Genomic DNA, 23,490 nt, shown 5'->3' with positions numbered 1-23,490 from the left:
GCACAGACTATAAAACATTTCCATCTTTGCAGAATGTCTTGCTGGACAGGTCTGGTCTGAGGATCTCCCATTCAGCTTGTCCTGGTCATCCTTGCCAAGAACTCCCTCAGGTGTTGCCCTGACCACTCTTTCCCCAGAGTCTGCTTAAACTCCAGTTCCCATGTGCCTTACCTGGACCCTTGGGCCTCAGAAAGAAATTGGGGAGGAGACTGCAGCCATGATTTAACACCCAGCCTGGGAGCAGAAGCCAGATGCAGAGAGGCTGAAAAGGCAAGGCTGAATTGAAGCCATCTACCACCCCAGGGCATCCCAGGCCTGGGAAAAAGCCCCTCAGTGCCACACAATCGTTTCTTGTTTCTGCAGAGCCTCTGGACCATGCATGGCTAAGACATCTGGAATGTAGTGGCCTGAGGGCTTCCCTACATCACCCGCTGCTGGACTTATCTGACGTCACTGCTCCCCAGGAGAGAAGTCCCAGCAGAACCCTGAACTTTCAAGGGCAAATAAGGCCAATGAAGCCTCACCCTGAGCAGCATGCCAAGAGTTCTGCCATGGGGCAGTGGGGACCACAACTGGGCACCTCCCTGCATTGCCACTGGAGGAACCCGGTGAGGAAGAGGAGGAGTAGCATGATGAAGAAAGGACTCTAGGGCAGGCTCGCCATGTGAGAGGCTCAAACAAGCTCCCTTAGCCATGGGCCTGCAGGGAAACAAGGGAATAGGGCAAGGATCTGACTGCTACTACATTCCCTCACAGGCACTGAATTTGAAAGGTTTTGCTACAGTAGTTAGAAAACCCAAATGGGAGCATCTGGGACAGCTTGTGGGTGTGATGGAAGGAGCAGAAAACAGGCCTGGGGACTGGCAGGTCAGAGCTGCCTCTGTCCTATGCCTCTATTCCGTCTTCAGTTCCTGCTTAGCCCTAATCCAGATGCACTATCAGAGGCAAGACAGACATGCAGGAACAAAATAAGTTGTGGAGAGTCCGCAAAAAAGAGTTTGTTCAACCAAAAAGAAGTAAGTAGAAAGATACCTGGTATTCCAAAGATGTTGGCATCAGCCAAGAATTCGACTGGAAGAAGTCACGGAAAAACACCATTTCAAAAACTGGCATCAACTACACGCTAGATTGGAAACCCAGGGCAAAACCCTAGGGCAAACACTGAGTCCACTGTGTGGCCCTGAGTCAGCTTGGGGCCAGTCTGGGCCTCATTTCCCTATCTCCACATGGAAGGCCTTTCTGGGCAAAAGCACCACCCTGTGGGCAAAAGTAAAGCCCTCCCCAAGAAGGGGAGAGCCGAGTCATTAACAGGCCTGTGTTGTTCCTGTGAGCAGCTGGCCCACCACACTCCCAGGCACCTAGTGCTTCCCTACACATCAGAGACAGGTTGATGATGACAGTGATAACACTATTCTGAGTCATTTATAGGTATTGATATATTTTATATTTAACCCTCAAAACTAGGGAAGAGCCATTATTATTCTTACTTTACAAATGAGGAAAGTGAGACACAGAGAAATTAAATAACTTGCCCAAGGTCGCCCAGCTAGTAAGCAGCAGGGTCAGGATTCAAACCCAGCAGTCCAGCCCCAGAGTCCTTGCTATACCCAATATGCACCATAATGATACACCACATGCACCTGCCGATTTGGGAGTCTTTCTGCCTATGCTGTCTTCCTCCTCCTCTCCAAAATGAGCTGGAAGTGGTTCCTATGGCCAAAACCATCCCTTCCATCCAACTTTGTATTTGTCAAGTATCTGTTTCTATAGTAATAAAAAGAGCTGTAGTTTGGGGACTTTGAAGAGAATAAGTGGGGAGAGAGGTTACAGTACCCGTTATAGGTTGGATCCCTCTTTCAGAGGCACAGAAGGGAGGCCTCCAAACCAGTGGACCAAGGGAGAAACAGAGGCTGGGTGGGGAATCCAGCGCCCTGATAAAAGCTAGAAAACTGCCTTCCCTTACCCTGGAGCCTTCCTCTGGACAGAGAAGGTGAGGCTGGTTAGGCCTGGAAGCTGATGGCAGAAATGCTTTGGAAGAGACTGAGAGAAAAGGACCCAGACAATCTAGATTCTGCTGTGTGTGTGTGTGTATGCATGTGTCTCAAGCCATTTCCAAGTAGAGTGTCCAGTCACAGCACCTGGTTCTGCTGCAGGTCAGGGCCAAGAAAAGATAGGTGGGAGAAGGAACGATAAAGAAGCCCTGGGAGAGGAATGCAGACAGGCATCCGTGCGCCTGTGTGGGTGGTTCCTCGCCCACCCAGTAGGGTGAGGGCATTTGGCAGGGTGGTCAGGCTGGAACCCCTCACCTTCTCTAAGCCTAGGCCCCATCCTTGCCTGCCACCCCCACCTCACCTAAAGAAACTCCTGTCATTGTCCAGAAGTCCTGAGGCCAGAGTTGGTTGGGATCAGTGCAGGCTGCAATGGGGGCTCTGCCGGGCAAAGCCATATGCTAAGGGGAATCAGGATGTTTGCTGGTCACTGGATTCCAGGAAAACAGCTCACAGCAGTCCCCCAGGCTTCTTAGGCGGCTGGCCCAGTTTCCTTCTCACTGCTTGATCTTGACACATGACCAAGTGAGTGGGGACTAGACATCACCCTGTGCCTATTTCCTTTAGGTAACCTAGGCTGCCTGTGCATGAGGATGCAAGGCTGTGCCAGGCCCAGCACAGGCTGAGCCCTCAGTGCCTGGACTGCCAGGCATACAGGCTCCTACAGCCTAGACAGCTCCAGGGAGGGCAAGACGGAAGATGCCAGCCCACCTGAGGAGGAAAACTTTCACTGTTCTGGAGCCAGTGCTTCTGCAATCAGCCACACAACCAAGCCAGTCCACAGAGGAGGGAGGTGGGGCGGGGACAGGATGCAGGCCACCAGCAGGAAGCCCAGACCCTTCTCTTTACCATGTCCCTGGAAGGCCTCACCAGGATCTGCAGATGCTTTCCCATGATGACATGGGGCTGTGCAGGAAACTGGGTGTCACAGCCCTGACCGTCTTGTGTGCCTGACAGTGCTGTCACTGCTGGGCCTCTCACTCTGCCACTCCTGGCTGAGACCTACTTTTGGCAGATGTCTTCTGCTCCAGGAAAGCACAGGCTCCCTGATCAGAGGGACGGCATCTCCAGCCTTTTCCCTCCGTGGGACCAAACCCACAGTGTGACTTGGAGCAGGGGCTCTTTAAAACTTCCTGATGTTCAACAAGACATCTTGATTGTCCCAAGGCTCTGGAGGCCATTCACACCTGGCCTTCCCTTCAGCCCAGAGCCACGTGCCCTCCCTACCCAACCCCAGAGGCCAAGGCACCTTCAGTCCCGTGCCAGAGAAAAGAGCCCAGGAAGTGCTCTGGGAGGAGTCTCCTGCTGTGGGTACCCTGCTGCCACAGGCCCGCCAGTGAGAGAAGCTGGGCAGGGAAGGAGGAAGTGAGTCAGCTCCCTACAGAACTGGGAACCGAGGGAGGAGCTGGCAGAACTGAGATCAGGGGACAAAGGGCACAGGGGCTGAAAAGGTCACTGAGAGGGAACTGGCCCTGGAGGCACTGGGGGCCCAGAGTGGAGGACAGATATAGGTGACAAGCTCAGCAGGGCTACCTCCTGCCGAGGCTGGGTGGCCCCCATAGGCCAGAGCACCGAGGCCGGGCGGGCAGAGCCCCACCTGAGGTTGGATTCCGAGGTGGCTCCCCTTCCTGACTCATGTAAGCGTTGGAGGAAGTGAGGCCTGTGGGATATGGCCAGCCATGTTCTCTCCTCACTGAGGCACAGTCTCTGGTTCCCAAGGCCTCCCACTGTCTCTCCTGGGCCTCACAGCTCCAGAAGCCCAGATTCCCCCTGGCCCGGTCCAAAGGGGAGACAAGCTTGCATCTCCTAGAGAGGATGGGGACTGAGCCTGGGCCCCTGGGGCGGAGCAGCTGGGGCTGCCCTAGCATTTCCCCTTGCCCTCTCCGGTAGCCCCTGCCCATGTGGGAGCTGTCCCCAGGCTCCAGCTGGAATCTGTTGCCCTGACTGGGGAAAATCCTTGCTGTGACAATTCCCAGCCTGCTGACATTCCAGCACACAGGCGGTCCAGGGAACACAGCAGAAGGGAAGGGGAAGCCGTGAGCCCTGCCGGGCCACATTCCACCCCCCGAGAGACCTGCAGCCAGTAAGACAGGCACATTCCTCTAAGGTCCCCTGGGCTGGACACTATGTGACTCATGTGACCCTGAATCTGCTTCTCACCCAAGTCTTGTGCCCTCCTGAGGTTCCAGTACACGGCAGGAAGCAGGCCATCCCCAGGAGCCTCCTTTCAGACCCCCTTCCCCAGGCGCCCGCAGGCCTAAAGCCCATCTTCCCTTTCCTCCACTCCTGTGGGAGATGCCAAGTGGCCGGGCACATAAGAAACAGAGTCAGAGGGTGGAGGTGGGACGTGGCAACGTACTGCAGACAAGTCACCAGGGCCAGTTATGGGGGAGGGTTCTTGGAACCTAAACCGAGCTAAACAAGGAAAACCAGATAGAGAGAATGGGAAACCAGTTCTGACTAGAGAACCATCTTGTCATCTTCAACAAATATCCACTGCTCTTATGAAATGCTCTAGCACTGGAGAATTATATAGGAGTATAACTAATTGGTTACAACCTCAATGAATGCTCTGAAGGAGAAGAATGGGTGCTGCCAGGGTGCAGACATGACACAGTCTGAGAGAATCATGGAAGGCTTCCCTGAGGAAGTGACACTCAAACTGGGGCCAGTATATATGAGTGCGTGAGGGTGGGCAGAGAAAAGGATTCCAGACAAGAAGAACAGCAGGGACTCAAAAGTGGGAGCCAGTGAGAGCCCTGCATTACACACCCACTACCTGCTAAGCCCTCTGCCAGGCTGTGTGCCTCACCTCTTTGCCTACAGTACACCCCAGAAAACAACAGTGCTCAGCCTCTGCCCAACAGAGGACCTGTTCTTGGTCAGAGGTGACACTGGGAATCCTGCCAACCTAGTGCTGCAGGGGTCAGTAAAGGCCAAGAAGGTGAGGGGGCACCACAGGGGATCTAGCAGGGAACATATGTGAGGGGCAAAAAGGGATCACACCCCAACACCACCAAGACAGATGCCACTTCTCTTCCCAAAGCTTCCCTTGGCTGCTCTCTCTAGTTCCTCTCCCAGCTCCCACAGGACGGAATCCCACCTGCTACCGTGTGGCTCACTTCCTCTGGCTCAACCCCAGTACAGACTGAGAGCAAAGGTCACAGCCTCTGTCCCTCACTGTCATGGAGCAAAAGCAGGAGTGGCCAGTCACTCCTGGCTTCCTGCCCTTCTGGAGACGGAGACGAGGCTTCTAGGGGCAGCAGGAATCAGCAGGGCCTGGGCCTGGGCCGGCAATGGATTGATAAGGATATCCAGGTACCGCATTCCCCTACCTTTACAGCACATCACTGTGCTGCCAGTGAGGAGCTGATGCCCCAAGTTCAAATTCTGACGTGTCACTTAATAGCCTTGAAACCTTAGGCAACTTATTTCACCTTAAACTCTCTGTAATCAGGTTTCCTCATCTGTGAAATGAAGATTATTATAATCCATACCTCGAAGGGTTGTTGGGAAAATTAGAAGAGTTAATATACGTAAAACATCTAGAACAGAGCCTAACGAACACTGAATGCTAGCAGGATCCTCATCCTTGCTGTTATTTTTCATGCCTTCCCCTCCAGGCATTTCTGCTCAGTTGAATCTTTACCAGATCACTTAAGCACCACTTAGGAAATGCCATACAGAATACTGCACAAACACCCTACCTTCTTCCCTACCTGGCTGGCCTGGGCCATGCCAGGGCAGGGTGCTATGCCCTGATTCTGAGGAACATACGGTGGGAGACGGAGGGGCCAGAGTGGTGACCCAGGTCTAAGGAAATAGTTTCCCAGCCAAATTAGAGCCAACAACTGAAAAAATACTTTGCTGACACTGTCCCCTGTACTTAACAGAACAGAAGCCCCTGCCAAATACATGTAGAGCTCTAGGGCTGCCTGGGGCCCCCTTCAAACTGCACAGCAGGAGGTGGGAGCCATGAAGACTCTGCTCCTTCACAGAGCCTGCCTGGCATGGTGAGCACCCACAGTGCCACTAGATGCCTGGGGCACAGCCGTATCTGCTGCCCAGGACCGACAATGGAGGTGCTAGGCAGCAGGGGAGCCCCCTCCGCAACTGGGTCACGGGCCCCCACCCGCAGAGACACTGCTCTCCACCCCGGGCTACTGCAGGAGAATCCAGCAGCTTAGTGTAGTGGGGTGGCGGGAGCCCTGCTGGCAGGAGGAACGCGTGCTTGTGGTTTCTGGGAAACGCTGTAGAGATTTGCAGCATTTTTAAAATACTTGTGTTCCCACCCGCCACACACACACCCCCACCCTTTACCCCACTCCTCACTCACCCCAAGTCCGGGTGTTTGCATATCTGGTATTTTCCAGAACCATTTCAATGTAAATAAGAGAGATTAGAAGGGAGCAAAGCGCAGGGTGGCTAGGGGTATCAGGGTGGGCCAGGGCAGGCTACTTCGGTCAAGGCCCTGCCCATGCATCAGGGTGCCAAGCTGCGCCTGTAAAACCAGCCAATGACCATGACATTTACCCACACCCAGTTCAATGAGGCCTGGGCACTGTGCCCACCACCCACAGACTGGGTGGCCAGGGCACTCTGGGGCTACAGGACACCAGCACTGCATGGGGAAGAGGGAAGAATGGTTCCTCTGAGGACAGGGAAGAGAGAGCTACCAGAACAGAAATGACCTAGTCCCCCACTCCATGCTGCTGGTCCCAAGTGCCCCTCTGATCCAGGATAGGTAACCCCCCAAACTGCTCCCAAAGACCTTTTACCTACCAGGTCCCATGCCCTTGACACCTACCCACTGGTCCCTCATTACCGAAACAACTCAGTTTGGGTTCTCCTCTGAGCCCCAGCCACGGCTCCTACATGGTGAGACTCTCTGATGCCAGAAGTGCCTGAAGCTTTGGCCTAAAATGAAGTAAAAATTTCCTGTCTAAAAAACGAAACCCCCAAAATAACAACAACAACAAAAACCCTTCAAGGATCACTTGGAGTGGTATTAGGAACAGAAGCATTCTAGAACCCTGAGCCTGGATAGCACCCAGCTGTCCACCACTGCCTGAGCCCCTGGGAAAGCCAATTGCTCAGCTGGCCTGGCAAGCCTGCAAGCAGTACGATTTCCAGTCTCTCCTTGGAATCCTGACAGCACCCAGGGGTCCTGGAGACAAGGCTGATGAGGCTCATACAGTCCCCGCCCAGGGGTCTAGGGCTTCCACTGCAGCAGAAGGGGCCCCTGCCCTCCCTCCAGATGCAGGCAACCCTGCCTGACCAGTCTCCTGCAAGGCCACTGACACCCACATGGGTAGGACTGACATGCTGGGCTCTGTGAAACTGGAAAAAGCTAGGGAGCACCCAGCATCCCATCTCTCCCTTCAGCGGTCTTTAAGGACAGAGCAAGAGAAAAAGAATTTGGACAAAAACATCAGGAGTCCCCACTGGAAGGAAAACCTTACCAAGAGCAAGCATGGGATGGATTCATTAACGAGGCTGCAAAAATTCCTTCCCTGGATGGCCTTAGAGACTGAGCAGAGTAAGATGGATCTTCCTAAGCAATCACCACCTGCCAAAGTTTACATAAGTGATTTCACCTAATACATAAGCATGTTTATCTCAACTAAAGACCCATTAAGTACACCAAATAAAAAAACAAGTCTCCCTTTGGATCCAATCTTATTCTCCTTCTCAGAGAAAATGGAGTAAGTTAGGTGTGCAACCTTCTCTGATGTAATCTTCTCAAATTCTGGGAAGGCAGAATAAGGCCCATTTGTGAAGATCAAAGGTCACTTCCTCTAAGAGGGCTCTCCTAATGGCCACCCCTTCTCCCAGAGTGGAACTGGCCCCTTCCTCCTTCCTGCCCTTCTGTACACCTGTACAGACTCCTGTGAGGCAGTTACAGTGCTTGGCTGCCTTTCTTTTGGATCTATGCTTCCCTAAGGAAGGATTATATTTTATTTACTTAATCCTCCAGTTCCCACTGGACTGTGTCTGATCCTTAAGTGGACTTCACTAAATGTTTAAGGAAATGAATAAACTGAGGCTCAGAAAAGTTTGGCAACTTTAGTAAAACTCAAACACAGGTCTTTTGGGCTCCAAAGTCCACGCTCTTTCCATTACAGCATGATCCCTCCCAGACTCTCCTGAGTGTGGCAGTACTTCAGATGGACATGATGATCTCTTAAGGAACCTCACAGCCCCACAGCCTTTGAGTACAAACCCCAAGACCCAATGGGAGAAGAAACTGCACAGATCACCAGCAAATCCCTGACAGCTCCACAGGGCTCAGGAACCTAGAACTTGCCTGGGAGTGGGTGGTAAGCCTTCCTTGAAACCCCCACTGCTCCCCTCCCACTCCATCCTCAAACCTCAGGGAAGCAGTGTTTTCTGGGTAGAGTTCCTATGCAGGCCAGTTCCTCTGGCTCTTGGTGGCAGGAGGACAACCACACTGGCCAGGATTTAGCTATGTAGGCTTTTCTGAGCTCAGCAGAAACACCCTACATTCGCAGATAATCCACTGGGCCCCTACGATACATTGAGGCCCACTGAGGACACAAACAGAAGGGACTGTCTCTCCTCTTCTCCCAGGCCCAAGTTCCCACCTGGCCTCTACCCCTTTCCAGTGGGTATTGGTATTCCCATCCAGACTCACAGAACTGGAGAACTTTGACCCAACTGGGGTTTTAATATCCTCATATTTACCAACATCCCCACATAACCAGACTCAGGGAATTCTTTGCCTTTAGAAAATTTAAGAATAATTGGTCCAAAAACAAATGTTCCCAAACACTTGCCTTGAAGAGCAAAGGAAAGAACTTAGCATGTTCCTCCAAACCTGGCAGTCACACTTGATCATCCCCTCTTCTCTTCCACCCTCCTCACCAGTTGGCCACCAAGAGTATAAAGCCCACCTCAGCTGCTCATATTCGGTACCTGTGTGCACATCCACTGCTTCTGCCCAAGGTCGGGCCTCCTTGCTACCATCTGAGAGCATTCCCCACAAGCAACCTAGGAGATTTTATAAAATATGTTTCTGTCACTCCCTGATTAAACCACTTCATTGTCCTCAGTTTAAAGTTCACATCCCTAGCATGGCTCACAGGGCCCTTTGTGACCTGTCCCCAGCTTGCCTCTCCTGCTGCTTCTCAGTACTCATTCCCTACATACTGTCCCCTAGTCATTTCCCAAATGTGTCATTCTCTCTCTAATCTCTAGGTCTTGGCATGTGTCCATTACGGTCACCCCTTCTTCCTGCTTCCCCTACACTCATCTCCTATCCACATGTCAGCTCTCCTAGACCTGCCCCACTTCTGTGCTCTCCAGGATCCAGTACATGCCTGTCATTGAGCTTCTCGACTGTCACTGTCACTGTCTGCTACCTGATTATCCTTCCACTAGACTAGGAGGTCACTGGGGCTGGGCTTATGTGCCACTCACTGCTGGATCCTGGGGTCTAGCACACAGTAAGTGCTCAACAAATGCTGTGTAACAGATGCGCAAGTGCAGGAACAGAGAGTGGAAGGAGAGCTGCTTCTCTCAGGTCTGCGAGTGATTTCTATCAGGCCCCACATCTGTTCTACCGTGTCTTACTCCTACTCCTAGTGGAATCTTGTCTAACGGCACAGGGACATGTGAAGCAGGTGTGAGCCAAGCATTCTGAGCATTCTGGACACACACCATGTGAGAAGGAACCCCGAGGGGCCGTCCCTCCCTGGGGCCTTCTGAACAGGCCATGGAGAGGAGCCACAGGGCCTGGCCCCCATCTGTGTGCAGAGAGAAAACAGATGGCTAGCCAGCTCCCTCAGAGCTCCCTGGGGACAGGCAACGTGTGGACACAGTTGACGGATGGCCTGATGGGCAGGGTGGCCGCCAGAAGCTGTCCCTGTGGGGCTAGAGTTGTCAGGGCCTCCGCCCAGGAGCCTGGAGGAGGAGGGAAGACTCTTCTCGGCATGGAACTGGATTAGAACCGCTGCCAAGAGGAGGAGCAGGAGGAGGAGTGTGGGGAGAGGAGGAGCAGGAGGATGAGAGCCTCAGAGGAGGCTGTAGCCCTCCCACGCCAGCTCCAGGGTCTGTCCCAGGAAACTGTAATGCTGGGCCCCCTCTGCCCCTCTCTGCTGTGGTATGAGTCCCACCACCTGCCTACCCAGGTGAGAAAAGATACAGGGCTTCTCTGCCCTACACTTCTCATTGTCCTATCAGATGGCTCTAGAAGACTCCTGAGGGTGTGGCTTTCTACTGTCCCCTGCCGATCCCCTAGGCATCAGCCTGAGAAGGAAGTCCTCTGGGCCCCAGCTGGACTGGCCCCATGGGGGCTAAAGCAAGCCAGCATCTCAGGGACTCGAGCTGAAACATGGACTCCACCAGGCCTCCAAACCTAAAGCATCCACTTCCCCAGGGCTGGGGCAGCTATTTGGGAAGGTAGAGCAGCTGAGAAATATAAGATGCCAGGATGATCCCTAAGCTATAAAGAGAAAACTAAGCAGCATCTGGGATGCCAGGCCCGAGGCCCCAGAGAGGCATGTGCTGTGGTTCAGCAGGGAGCTGGCAACAATCCCCCAGGGGATTCATTCTTTAAGAAGAAAATTCCATCTATTAAAAGCAGTGTCAGCCTGGGAGAAAGCAGACAGACATAGCAACATGTACAGACTTTGGTTCTGAGACAAAGACCACTCCTCTAAGTTGTGGTTCCCTGAGCTCAGTCTAGCCCACTGGCTAACACATATAGGTGCTCAAGGTGTTTCTTGAATAAATGAGACCAGTTCCTTTCCTGTATTCCACAACAGGCTCCCTCCCACTCACTGCCCCTTCCTGACTAGCAAAGCTGCCTGACCCCTACCAGCACCAGGGTAAAGGAAGGTCTGGAACCCAACTCCACTGCTTCCTGCCAGACTTTGACCCCTACTGCTTCCAGGCCCTCCATGCCTGATAGGCGGCTAGGCTGAGCAGCCATCTGAGCATCCACTTCCCCTCCCCGGGAGAAAACTAGGACCGGGATTCTGTCTGCTTCTTAGCACTTCCTCCCAATTCTGACTTCGACGCATCTGGCAGGTTATTAATTGCTGAAAGATCCTCACTAGGCTGTGCACTAGTCAAGCTGCAGGTACCAGATCTGGACAGTTGTAAAAAACTCACAGCTGGGGGAGCAAGATGGCCAGGGGCCAAATGTCCGTCTGTGCTATCTCCAGGTAGAACATTCCAAACTGATATGTGGCCACCCTATCAAAAGACCCCTGGGGTTAGAGATCGTCATCCCCCTGGAGACCTGCTCATATATCTAATCTAAACTCTTCTGCTCCTGTGTCACCCCCTTCCACAGTGGGGTCTCAGGGACAGTCAGGCCATACTATCTCTGCAGGCTTGATCCCCGTGGCTTTCCCAGGACTTTTTCTTCTTCCAGGAGAGATAATAAAGCCTCTTGAAGCCCAGTGATCTCTATAAATCAGATCCAGTCAGTCACTACCCTGCTTTAAACCTTACAATGGTCCCATTTCACTGGGATAGAACCTAAACTCCTATTATGATTTACAAGGTCCTCCATGAAGTGGCCCCTGCTTATCTCTGCAACCTGACCCAGTATTCAACTCCTTACTCACTTAGAGGCAAGAGGAGGCCTGTGGTCATCTACCCAGGAGCTTCCAAAGCTGCTGCACATCCCCACAACATAGCCCTGATTTGAAATAATTTGTCTCTTCTTTACCTCTAACATCTACATAGCATGGAAATCCTTTATTTTACTCCAGACACCAGGCTGGACAAGTAGTCCAGACTTTTCTCACATCTGGAATTGGATGTGTTAGCCTTCGTGCCCTGATTTAGGGCTCAGAAAACGTGGTGCCCAAACCCCTAAATGAAGCTTGTATCACCATGTATCACCCCCTCCCAGACAGGCTTCCCTGAGCCCAGGATGGCTTCTCCACTGACACAGTCACTAGGCTCTGACTGCAGCTCTCAGATACCCAGTTATCCACCCAAGTACAACTTGCAGGAGAAGCTGGCATTTCCTGTCCCTGGTCACCCCCAGCTATTTCCTGTCCCTGGTCACCCCCAGCTGCCCAGGGATACACTCACATCAGCTGGCTCCCTGCGGGGTCCCTCGCCACTCTGCAGCCAGCTCCGGCTCAGCTCACTGAGCTCTGGGATGGGCTGCACCTTGAGCCGCACGCTGTCCCCGGACTGCCGGATCATCTCCACAATCTCATCTCTGGACTTGCTCTCCACGTTGTGCCCATTAATCTCTACCAGACGATCGCCCGGCACTAGCCCCAAGGCCAGGTCCTTGGTGCCCGCGCCGGGCTCAGCGAAGTGAACCACCCTCCGGTAGCCCTGGCCCTCGGGGCCCCGATCCAGCATGGTCGTGCGCCGCAGGGAGAAGCCGAAGTCTCCAGTGGGCCGCCGTTGCAGCTCCAGCTCCCGGAGGGCAGGGGCGGATGGGGGTGCCACAGGGGGCAAGCGCAGGTCAGCCGGGAACCTTTTGGTCACCAGCTCAGGGACTCGGCCCAGGGGCCCTGGTCGCGGGATGCCTGGGCCAGGATGCTGTATCAGCTGTCCCTCCAGTGTCCTCACCTCCACCTGGGGGGACGGGGCAGCGGAGTGCTCTGAGGGCGTGGAGGTTTCTGAGGCGCTCTCATCACGGCTGCGCTGGGAGAAGGAGAAGCGTTTGACAATCATCTGTGAGTTTTGCTTGGCCAGGGAGCCGAACTTGGCCGCCCGCTGCAGCACAGAGCCCCGGAAGCTGCCTTCCTCACCCTTGAGGTCATCGCTGGAGCTGGCTGTGCTCAGGTGGCCTGAGTCCAGGATGACACTGCCCCTGTTGCTGTCGGAGTCAATGTCAGTCAGGTGCAGGTCGGAGCCGCTGGCCACCTTGATGGGGATGGGGTTGGAGATTTCCAGGCGAGTCTTGGATTCACGTTTGGAGGAGCGGTTCAGGTTGAAGAAGCCTCGGCGCAGGCTCATCTCCTCCAGGCTCCGCAGCTCCGCTGCTGACATCCTCTCCTTCTTCTCCTTTTTCTCTTTTTTCTCCTTTCGCCCACCATCTTTGTCCTTGTCTTTCTTCATTAGGTTAAACATGGTGGGGGTGCTCTTTTTAGGGGTGGCACCCCCAGAGGATTATGCTTGCTTAGCACAGGGCCTTGGTACCCCACCTTGCTGCTGCAAACAGAAACAGTGAGAGAGAGAGTTATTTGAGCAGACGTCTTCCTGTCTCCAGTACAGACAAGGCCAACTGAGCAGCACAGCCACCTGCTCTGAGGCCTAGCACACTGTGTACCAGGTGCTCTGCTTTACCTGGTGCTGCTCCACTCACCTTAATCCTCAGCACCTGCTGTGGGTAGGTCTATTACTACCCCCATTTTACAACTAAGGAATCTTGAGGTTTCAATAAAGCTGTAAAAGCCCAGACTTCAGAGTCTGTCGTTTCCTTTAATCCCTGATAGGGGGAGCTTGGAGGTGGCATCCTGGAGACTGGACCTCTTGGCCAGAGGATGCCATCAAGTCAGCCTGGGGCTGACTTAAGATTCAAACACAGAGAAGTTAAGGGATTCTGTGTACCATCACCTTCCCAGGGCCAATACCCATTAATGCAACAGACATCACATGCTCTGGGTTCTTCCCTAAACCTGTTATCCCTACAGTAGCAACCCAGCCTCTGCCTGACAGAAAACCTCAAAGGACCAACACTTTGTGTTTACCACTTGCCAGGCACATGCCAGGCACTTTACACACACTGTCTCATTTGAACTTAAGGTAGTTATCATTATCTCTACTTTAAATTGAGGAAACAGGGCTCAGAAAAACTATGTTAGTTGTCTCACAATGAAAAAGTGGCAATGCCAAAATTCAATGGCAAATATTGTTTTCTTTCTAGGGCCTTGGCGTCTAAAGAGAACAGGGAGGGATGGGGAAGGTCCAGCCTGAACAGAGGACAGACAGCTGTGAGGTGGGGGTGGGGTCCGCTGGATAAACAGGATCCTGAAAAACTCATATCCTTTTCCCCAGACCAGCACCTAAATATAGCCTGGGAGGAGAGTTGTGGCAGCCTGAGAGAAAAATCTCAGTTCCTGGGCATGTGTGCCTATGGCGCCAGCCTACTCTCACCTCTGAGCAGGCCTGACTGGGGGCAGAACTGAGAAAAAACCTGGTGGGGGAAGAGTTGACAGAGTCTTTCTTATTCTAACCAGCAGGGAACAAGAAGTAGAAGTAGGCCATATCACCTAATTAGAAATTAAATATAATATTTTCTCTCTCCATGAAGACTTCCCCTCAGAGTTCCAGACACAGATGTACAAGCTTACTCCTTCCAGCACTGACCTCGTGGAAGGTCTTCGAGAGGCCTCTCCTCACTGTGCACCTCACCCCCACCACCAAGCAGGGTCTCTAGGCTCCCCATTCTACCAAGAGAGACCTCCAACCCAGGTGCAATGCCTAGGAAGGCATCAAGGCCAGGAACTCCCAAAGACCCCGGGGTACTGGCTAATTGCTTTACCCCTACCAAGCGCCCTGACACATCTGGTTCTTCACAGATGAGCATATCCTTTCTAGAGTAGCACCAACCACAACAAATGTAATTCAAGTCATATATGTAATTTTAAAATTCCCAGCAACCACATTAAAAAAGGTAAAAACAGGTGAAATGAACTTTAACGATATAATTTGTCTAATGTAGAAATATCCAAAATACTATCATCTCAACATGTACTCTATATAAAAAATATTGAGATATTTTACCTTCTCTCCTTCATATTAAGTCTTTGACATCCAGTGTGTGTGTTACACTCAGAATACGTCTCAGTTCAGACTAACCACATTTCAAGTATTCAAATGCCCTGTGTGTTTAGTGGCTATCCTATAGGGCAGTGCAGTTCTTATTAAATCTTTAGCTGTAGAGCAAATCCAGAGTGGGAAATCTGACCCAGTCACTAGTCCCCCACGAACCTAGCAAGGACCCCTTCTCCCGCTCTGACCTCAGTTTTTAGCTGGCAAAACAAAGCTCCCTCTGAACTTTTTGGTTCTGAATGCTCCATGCACAGTACCTAAGAGTAGGAAGACAGGAAATCTAGGGCCCATAAGGTGCAAAGCCAGGGGCAGCTGTGGACAGCTGAACCAGGACTCATTTGGGGTAGGGAGTGCCGGATGCAGGCAGGCATCCTCTCTTCAGACACCTTTTTTGGTCTCCAATTTTCACTCTGCAATCCTTACCCAATCCTGGCTCTTTGCAGGGAGCTAGACATCTGAGCAGTATCAACAGAAACAGGCCCCAGAATTCTAGAATCTCTGGGTTGGGAAGGCCTCTGAGAAGTAATTTCTGTAAGTCCCTATCTTGACAAAAGCTTGGCCCTCCCTGTCATTGTGACAGGCAGAAACTGCAGCTCCGGGAGCAGCCCAGAGGACAGCACTGGCTGGAAACCTGCTGTCCGGGCCTGGATCTGCCAACAGATTGCTGGGGGACCTTGTCTGTCACTTTGCTCAAGGTTGGACTGGACGATCTAGGTCTCTTCTAGCTCTAAAACGCCAAATATCTAAGTCTCTGTGGACACAGGTTAGTTATTAACTTTCTGCCAAAGTCACCCCTCTCATTCCAACCCCAGGGCCTTGGGAGCCTGAGTCCATTTCAGCTCTCTTTCCACATCAGCCCTGTCCTGCCACTGTTATCCACAGAGCTCACAAAGTACCCCCTCCCTACTGTCATCCCCACAATGGCCAGGCCAGCTGCAGCCCGTGGTTCTTCCCTGCACCACATGTCTGGAGCTACCTCAGCCTCCCCCACTCCCAGGGTCAGACCTGCAGTGCAGCTGAAGGTCCAGCTGCTCCAAAGCACCCAATTTGCCAGAGACCTGGCTGTTGTTACCTCCTTACAGACCTTGGACTTCCCAGCATCTCCTGTCTTCAAGTCTAAAGTCTCCAGCAGCAATGACATCACCAACTCTCCAGTCTCCACTCCAGGCTGCAGGGTCTCCCGGCCTCCCCTTGGCCTCTTACCCTCTCCAGTGAAGGTAAGCCTACAGTTTTCCTGACCTCCTTCTCTGCCTTTCTCCCCTCACCTACTCCAGGAGGCCTTGCCAAATTTGAAGTGGAGGAAAGGTGTGTATGTAAATTAGGATATGTACCTAAATCATTGTGACCTTACCATCTCCCAAATCAAAGCAAAGTGCAATGGACTAGGTCCACTTGGCTGCTTTATCATGTTAAGACATAAAGCCAAGAACCATTCAACTTAAATATGCCTCTGTCAGTTCATCAACAGGAGAAATAATGTACACATTCCCACAATGGGGTGCTACTCAGCAATAAAAAGGAAGGAACTACTGGTAGGCACAACAGGGATGAATCTCAAAAACATCATGCCAAGCAACAGTAAAAGAAGGTTTTGACAAGGCTACCTATTGGTATGTTACTATTTATGTGAAGTTCTAGTAAGACAGTAGCCAACTTGTGACGGTTTTTTAACTTACGATTTTTCAACTTTATGATGGTGTGAGAGCAATACACATTCAGTAGAAACTGTATTTCTATGTATGCATTGTGCTGTTTCCAGGCCAGCAACATCCCTACGACATTCTCTTGCGATGCTGAGCAATGGCGGGAGCAGCAGCTCCCATTCATACAATCACGAAGGTCAACAACTGACCCATTTAACAATCATTCCACACCCATACAGCCACTGTTTTTCACTTTCAGTACAGTATTCAATAAATTCCACAAAATATTCAACACTTTATTATAAAATAGGCTTTGTGTTAGATGATTTTGCCCATCAGTAGGGTACAGGGAGTGTTCTGAGGACCCTGAAGGTAGGCTAGGTTAAGCTATGATGTTTGGTAGGTCAGGTGTATTAAATGCATTTTGACTTAAGATGCTTTCAATTTACAGTGGGTTTATCGGGACATAACCCCATCATAAATTGAAAAAGATCTTTACAGGCAAAACTAACCAAAGGTGAAAAAAATTAGAATAGTGGTTACCTCTGGGAGGTGGGGATTGCCTGAGAAAGGGCATGAAGGAACTTTCTGTTCACATATCTTAATAGGGTTTTGGGTATATACATTTGTTGACAGGTATACAGTTTGTCAACAGTCATCAAATAATGCACCTAGGATTTGTGCATTTCATGTGTGAAATACAAGAAAAAAATAACTGTGAACAAATACTGAACTCTAGTTAACGATATGTATGCTAAAGTATTTGGGGCAAAATATACTGATGTCTGCAATTTAGATGCATCAAAAATATAGTACAGCTTAATGGATAGATGAAGGGACAAGTATCTGATAAAGCAAGGGTACTAAAATGTTAATTGTAGAATCTAGGAGGCAGGGGATGTTTACTTTTCTAACTTTTCTAAATGTTTGCAGAGCTTTGTGATACAATAAATGTTGGGAAAAATACATATCTACTAAATGCAAGGGATATAAAGATACATAAAACTGACAAAAGCGCTTAGGCTTCAGATTACAGGTCACAGGCCTGAGAACAAATCTGAGTTAACAGCTATACAATCTTGGGCAAGTCACTTAAGGTCTCTGTGCCTCTGTTTTTCCATTTGTAAAATAGAAATAATAATAGTACCTACTATATAAGGATGAGAATTAAACGAAATATGTATATCAGCTCTTCCAATAACACCTAGTCCAGAGTAAGCCCTCAAGAGTAGTACCCAATAAGTAGCAGGACACATTCTTGCCATCTAAATGGGATAGTAGAGAGAATAATAAAATATACAATTGACTATCAGCATGTGTGACTAATATAAGTCTAGATATAAAATCTTAATGCTGGACTGGACCTTTGTACATGTAAAGTAAAGCCCTCAGAAGTGAAGGCAATCCAGTAAGCACATGGCCAGGCTGAATCACACTGGCTAGAGTCCAGAGGCCCTACACAGCTGCTGCCAAGGACAAAGACAGGCAATTCATAGATGCAGAAATACAAACGGCCAATAAACATGAACAGGTATTCGGCTTCAGTAATATTCACAGGAATATGAAATACAACAGAGATACACTGATGTTCATTTAGCAGTTTAGCAAAAACTACCAAGATAAGTAACATCAGTTAGAGAATGGGAAGCAGGGCATTTCACCATCTCATCGTTTGGTGGGAGTATAATTTGGTATAAGGAGGGCATGTGTGGCAGCTATGAAAATCTTGACAAGTACATATTCTTGGGGCAATTCCACATGTAAGGCATGAATAGGTATATCACAATAAATATGGCTAATCTTTGCAGCATTATTTGTCATAGTAAAATTCTGTCAATATAAATGTCCATCACTAGGGGAATAGCTAAATTATAGAATTGGGCAGTTATTAAAAAGAATGAGGTAGATCTGTATATACTGAACTGGAAAGATTCTATACCATACTGTTAAGTAAAAAAAGCAAGCTGCCAGATAGTGTATCATTTTTCCGAGAATTCTAAAAACTATGTATATGTGTTGGTGTATATGTATACATACATATGCACATTATGTACAATATATGCATATGCATAGAAAAATGTATACTATGGGGCAGATACAGGGATTTTAGAAGGGTCAAAGCAGACTTGGGTTTTATCTATATTAATTTTTTACAGTGAGAATATTCATCTGGTGTGTGTGTTGAAGACCAAAGGTTTTAGATAGTGGGATCATGTGTAATTTTTCTTCTACTTTTCTGCATGTTTTTTTATTTCCTACAGAAAACTTTTTTTTTTACATTTATATAAAATTATATTTATGTGACATTAAACTATAAATACATATATTACATATGTATTATACATATATATTATATAATAAGCTTTTAAAAAACAGTCTGGCAAGATCCATCACAAAATTTTCAGTGGCTTTCTCCATAGAGTAGGGACAAAGAGGGTAACACTTTAGCTTTCTACCTAGCAGACTTCCTACGGATTAAACCTTTTTCCGGCATATGCTACTTTTGTGATTTTAAAGATTAAAAAGAAAGAAAAAGAGAAAAGGCTTGACAAAGTAGTGAACAATCCACTTAGTGTTAAAGCTGCATATGGGGTTTGCATCTCATGCCTTGAAAAAGTTTCAGTGACGTGGGGACTTGGTTAAAACAGATCTCAGGGTGTCTTGTGGCTTTAAGTGGGGACAGATTTAAATGGGTCACCCTGCAGCTGGCAAAGTTAAAACCCTAGGAAATGGAAACTATAACGTTAGAATCCCAAGACGAGGGCGCTGGACTTGGCTGCTGTGTGTGGATTGTTAAAAGGGGTCAGCGGTCAGCCTCCCGCCCCCCACTCAAGGCCACACTCATAAATAAATACAAAGGAAATACTTTCCCAAGAGAGACGGCCTCTCTCCCTCGGCCTGTGACCTCCCTGAGCGGCCGTTTCCTACAGCCCCGAGGCCTCTGCCCTGGCGCTGGCCCTCACCGAGATGGCTCGGGCGGCCGGTGGGGCGCGCACAGCACCTGGCCCGGCCCGACGTCGCAGGCCGGGCGGCGCGGGGTGACGCCCGTCGCCGCCGAGCCTCCTTCCGGCAGGTCCTGCTGAGCTCCGCAGCGCCCCATGACTCACTGCAGGTCACACGGAGCTTATCTGGCTCCAGGTGTGCTCACTCACTCCGACTGCACGCTTCTCACATGACATCAGGCGGCCGCCCGCCGGCGCCCGGCTCCCCTCTCTGCCCGCTGTTGCGGGGACGACGGCCCTCAGCGCTTGCAGGCAGTGGGCCCGGCGCAGCCGCAGCCCCGCGGCGCCTCGCGCTGCGATACCGTCTCCCCTGGAACGCAGCAATCCCGCAGGCCCCGGGAGAAAGGAGAGCGCCAGAGGAGCCGGCAGCCGCCCAGGTCCCCTGCTGCTCTTCCAAGTGCACCTCGGCGGTTCTACGCGGGGCCTGCAGCAGCCGGCTGGACACTAAGCTCAGCTAATACTGACCGCCCCCTGAGCCCCCACCCCCACCCTCTGTGTGACCTTGAGCAAGTCCCGTCCCCCTCTAGGCCTCAGCTGTTTCAACTATAAAATCTCATGGGCTTGACATTTCAGACTTGGCCCCAAGCCCCTGCCTTTGCGGGAGAGGTATTCTGCTCAGACTACAGGTTCTAATCCTGCTCTGCCTCTGACTTGCTGTGTGACCTTGAGCCCATCATCCAACTTCTCTATCAGAAAATAATAAAAATAATTCCTTGTAAAGCACGATAAAGTACCTGGCAGAGAAAAGAGGCCTGGGTCCTGTAAAATCATCAGTCCATGATTTAAACTGCTGCCTGACTGTAAGCTATTTAAAATGTCAAGGGAATGTGGATAATTTACAAGCCACACAATTCCTACCTCAAGAAAAAAAGCAGGAAACTGAGGTGGGGGAGGACTGGAGGCTTTCTGGGTCCACTCTCACCCCTCCCAATCCAAGCTCCTGCCACTGCACCACACTACTCTCTAACTCAGGCTAACCCAGAAAATGGTGATGGGGGGTATGGTGCAGTCAGCAATTGTTAAAGCTCCCCAGGGCCTGACCCACAGCAGAACTTAAAAGCTCCATCAAGCTCCAACCCCTGGGAGAACCTGTTAACCACAGCACAGGGTGGGCTGTGCCCTCCCATTTCCCCAAACCTTTAAATTACATTAGGCCAGACCCCTCACATTCACCCACCACACCTAGGAATAGGTCTGGCACAAGGCCTGGAGCCCAGGGCCGCCACCAGGACCCCGCTCACAGGGCTGATCTGGTTCCAGTCTGGGGTGTCCACGCAAAGTGAGGGAGGTCTGTCTGGGGACAGGCCTCAGGTTGGAAGGAGCAAGAACAGCCACACCACCCTGGAGAACCGTGACACACCAAGTCTGGATCAAGGCTTCCTAGGTTCCAACAACTCCCTGCTCCACCCCAGTAGGGTGGATTCTCCCTTTCACACAAGCCCCAGTTCTGCCCCACCCAATCAACCTTCACATACCTGTTTTTGGGGGACATTGGAGTTTCCAGGCCCAACTTCCAAAGGCACATGCACCCCTCAACAAACAGCCTCAAGCTGGACCAGTGACAGGGGCTCCAGGCAGCAGGCTGGTTGCCCAGACTGCCAGGGAGTTGAGGTCAAGAAGTCAGGAAGGGTACACTCCACTTGAGAGCTTTTGAGGAGAGCCCAGGGCATGACAGGAAGCCCTCAGGCACACACCCGGGCACCTGAGCCAGGCCAAGAGGGAGTAAACAAACTAGATATTCCAAGATGCCAGGCACCAGGTCATCAACTGTTTGAAGTTAAAACTCTCAAAGAAGTGACCACTGGTATTCTACCCATCCTACCCTCACCCTCCACCCCCACTGGTGACCCTTGTCATTCCCCTAACCCCTAACACAACACAATAGCTTCCCCCATTGTCTTCCTGGAATTGAGGCCCCAGTCCAATGTCCCCAACTCTAAATGGGCAAGCACACCTCCACCGGAAGCTATATATAACCAGTCATGTCCAGCAACCAGGAGGATGTTTCCTGGAAAGTCCTCATTACAAAAGGACAGAGGGAAAGCTGAAGAGGTGGCAAGCCATTGACAAAGAGCCAGCAAGGTCTGTCAGGAAGCCACAGGCCTCGGGAGAGCAACTTTCAATATCCCTCAATAGAAAGTAGCCCCTGAACCAAAAGGGTGGGGAACACTAGGCAAGGTCCTGCCCACTGCCAACAGCAAACCAACCTGCACGAGAAAAGGGCTCCAGACCTGGGAAGTGCATGGAAGGGAAGCTGGCACCCCTAGAGTCAATGTCTTCTTGCTAAGGCGACCTTGCTCTTAATCTCCAGGACCATGTTCCCTCCCATCCAGCATGGCTCCTGTGGGTATGCACTTCACACAGTTCACTCTCCATGGGGGATTTATAAGGCCTCCAGCCACAGTCATGCCAGGCACTCCAAAAGACACACAAACCCACGCAAACCAGCCCCAGTTGTTGGCAAGGTGAAGGGGGGAGGGAATCCACTTTCAGAATTTGGGGGGCAATCTGAGGGTAGGAAGGCCCTAGGCAGGAGAGCTCCTTCCAGAAACCATGGTCTCAGGCCTTCCTACACAGACACAAACCATGAGGACATTGCTGAACACGTGCCCCACTGGCCAAGTGACCAGGCAAGAGGAGAGCTGCCTAAAAACAAACTGGCTGCCTCCCGGCTCCTCCCTCAGCTCATTCTGGCCAGCAGCCTTTCCAACTAATCAGCAAGACACATGTGCCTTGCAACGGGGTGACACCCCCACACCCACCCTCAACAAAGTCCCCAGTATGTGGTGTGTCTGCCAAGGCCTTATCTCAGCCAGGAATGTGACCCACTCCCCACCAGGCTGGGTACGGAGCAGCACCCTCAACATGGGGTTGGGGGTAGCTAACCTTACCACCTCTCCTCATTAGCGAGACTACTGGAATGACAGGTTAGCAGGGCGGGACGTCAGGGCAGTCTCTCCCAGAGGCCTGGGGTAGGCTGTCCGACCTTCCCACACGCACTCCACCCCTTTGCAGGCAAAGGTGAGGTTGAGCAGCCAGCCACACGGGAGACAGCCTGCACGCCCTAATCCCCAAAGCCTACCATTCACCCGCCCCTCATCTTCTGTCCTAAGGGGAGGGGGCCTGGGGAAGCGGGGTTTCCATTGTTTTGCCAGCTGTCTAGCAGCTGCTCCTTCGAGAGGAACCCGCTGTGGGCCTGGCATTGAAAGGGTGAAGGCCGCTGGGATAAAGGTGCTCGCCTTCCCCCTTGTCTTCCTCAGAGCCTCGGTCTGTCGCGGGGGGCCTGGGCCTGGCCCCGAGAAGCCCCTATGCCCGAGGCTGCAGCCTCCACCCCGCAGCTCGGGGCCACCTGGGCTCCCCCAAGCCCCAAATCCCACCAAACTGAAGGCCATCCTGACCTGCCTCCCCTCGTCCCTGGAGCTGGCAAAATGGGCCAGGGCTCCCCTTCCCACCCCTCCCGGTCGGCCCCGAGTCCCGGGCGCCCAGCTTGGCGGCGCAGCCAGGGACCGGGGCCGGGAGTCCGGGCCGCTGTTTCCAGGGGACGGGGGTGGGGAGGAGGAGCCGGCGGGCCCCGCCGCCCGCCCGCCTTCCCGGTCCCAGCCCGCTCCGCTGTCCCACCGGGTCCCGCTCGTCACCGAGAGGCCGCCCCCGCCGCCCCGCACTTACCGGCCGCCGGAGCCCGGCCGGCAGGCAGCAGAAACAGAGACGCGGCATCCAACGGCCCCGGCCCGCTCCGGGCTGGAGTCCGCGCGGCGCAGCGCAGCGCAGCGCCGCCCCCAGCAGCCGCGCCAGCCGAGCAGAAAGGGAGCTCCCTGCTGGCGGCTCCGGGGATAAACGCCCGGTCTTGCTGGCTGCGCCTGGACGTGCCTCTAGCGCCGACCAAGCGGGCGCTGGGCTCTGCGGCGGGACACCTCTGTCGGCGACCGGAGGCTCTGCCTGGAGGTCCAGTCTGTCCTGGGCGCCGGAGACTGCTGGACGTGCCCAGGGAAGGCACCAGGGGCATGTTGAACGTATAGAACAGGT

The 23,490-nt window shown here is 51.9% G+C and overlaps 1 protein-coding gene across 10 annotated transcripts in view; it reads right to left on the bottom strand.

Annotated features, from left to right (window-relative positions):
- MYO18A (myosin XVIIIA) overlaps window positions 1–23,287 on the bottom strand; it is a 93,604-nt gene extending 70,317 nt beyond the window's left edge. For 5 of the 10 annotated variants that reach the window (XM_073235085.1, XM_037008386.2, XM_073235081.1 and 2 more), the window contains exons 1-2: window positions 23,134–23,287; window positions 12,120–13,199 (exon numbers count right to left, since the gene is read on the bottom strand). In XM_073235085.1, coding sequence (XP_073091186.1) covers window positions 12,120–13,118 — 999 coding nt within the window. In that variant the 5' untranslated portion in view covers window positions 13,119–13,199; window positions 23,134–23,287. Of the gene's footprint in view, window positions 1–8,984; window positions 9,060–12,119; window positions 13,200–23,133 lie in introns of all 10 variants that reach the window. The other 5 variants (XM_073235087.1, XM_073235089.1, XM_073235088.1 and 2 more) reach the window with 2 other exon arrangements.
- Window positions 23,288–23,490: the final 203 nt, after the last annotated feature.

This window comes from Manis javanica, chromosome 4 (assembly GCF_040802235.1).
Source record: "Manis javanica isolate MJ-LG chromosome 4, MJ_LKY, whole genome shotgun sequence".
In the NCBI taxonomy this organism is placed as follows: domain Eukaryota; kingdom Metazoa; phylum Chordata; class Mammalia; order Pholidota; family Manidae; genus Manis; species Manis javanica.
Note: the sequence above shows the minus strand (reverse complement) of the source record. Positions and strands in the feature narration are given on the sequence as shown.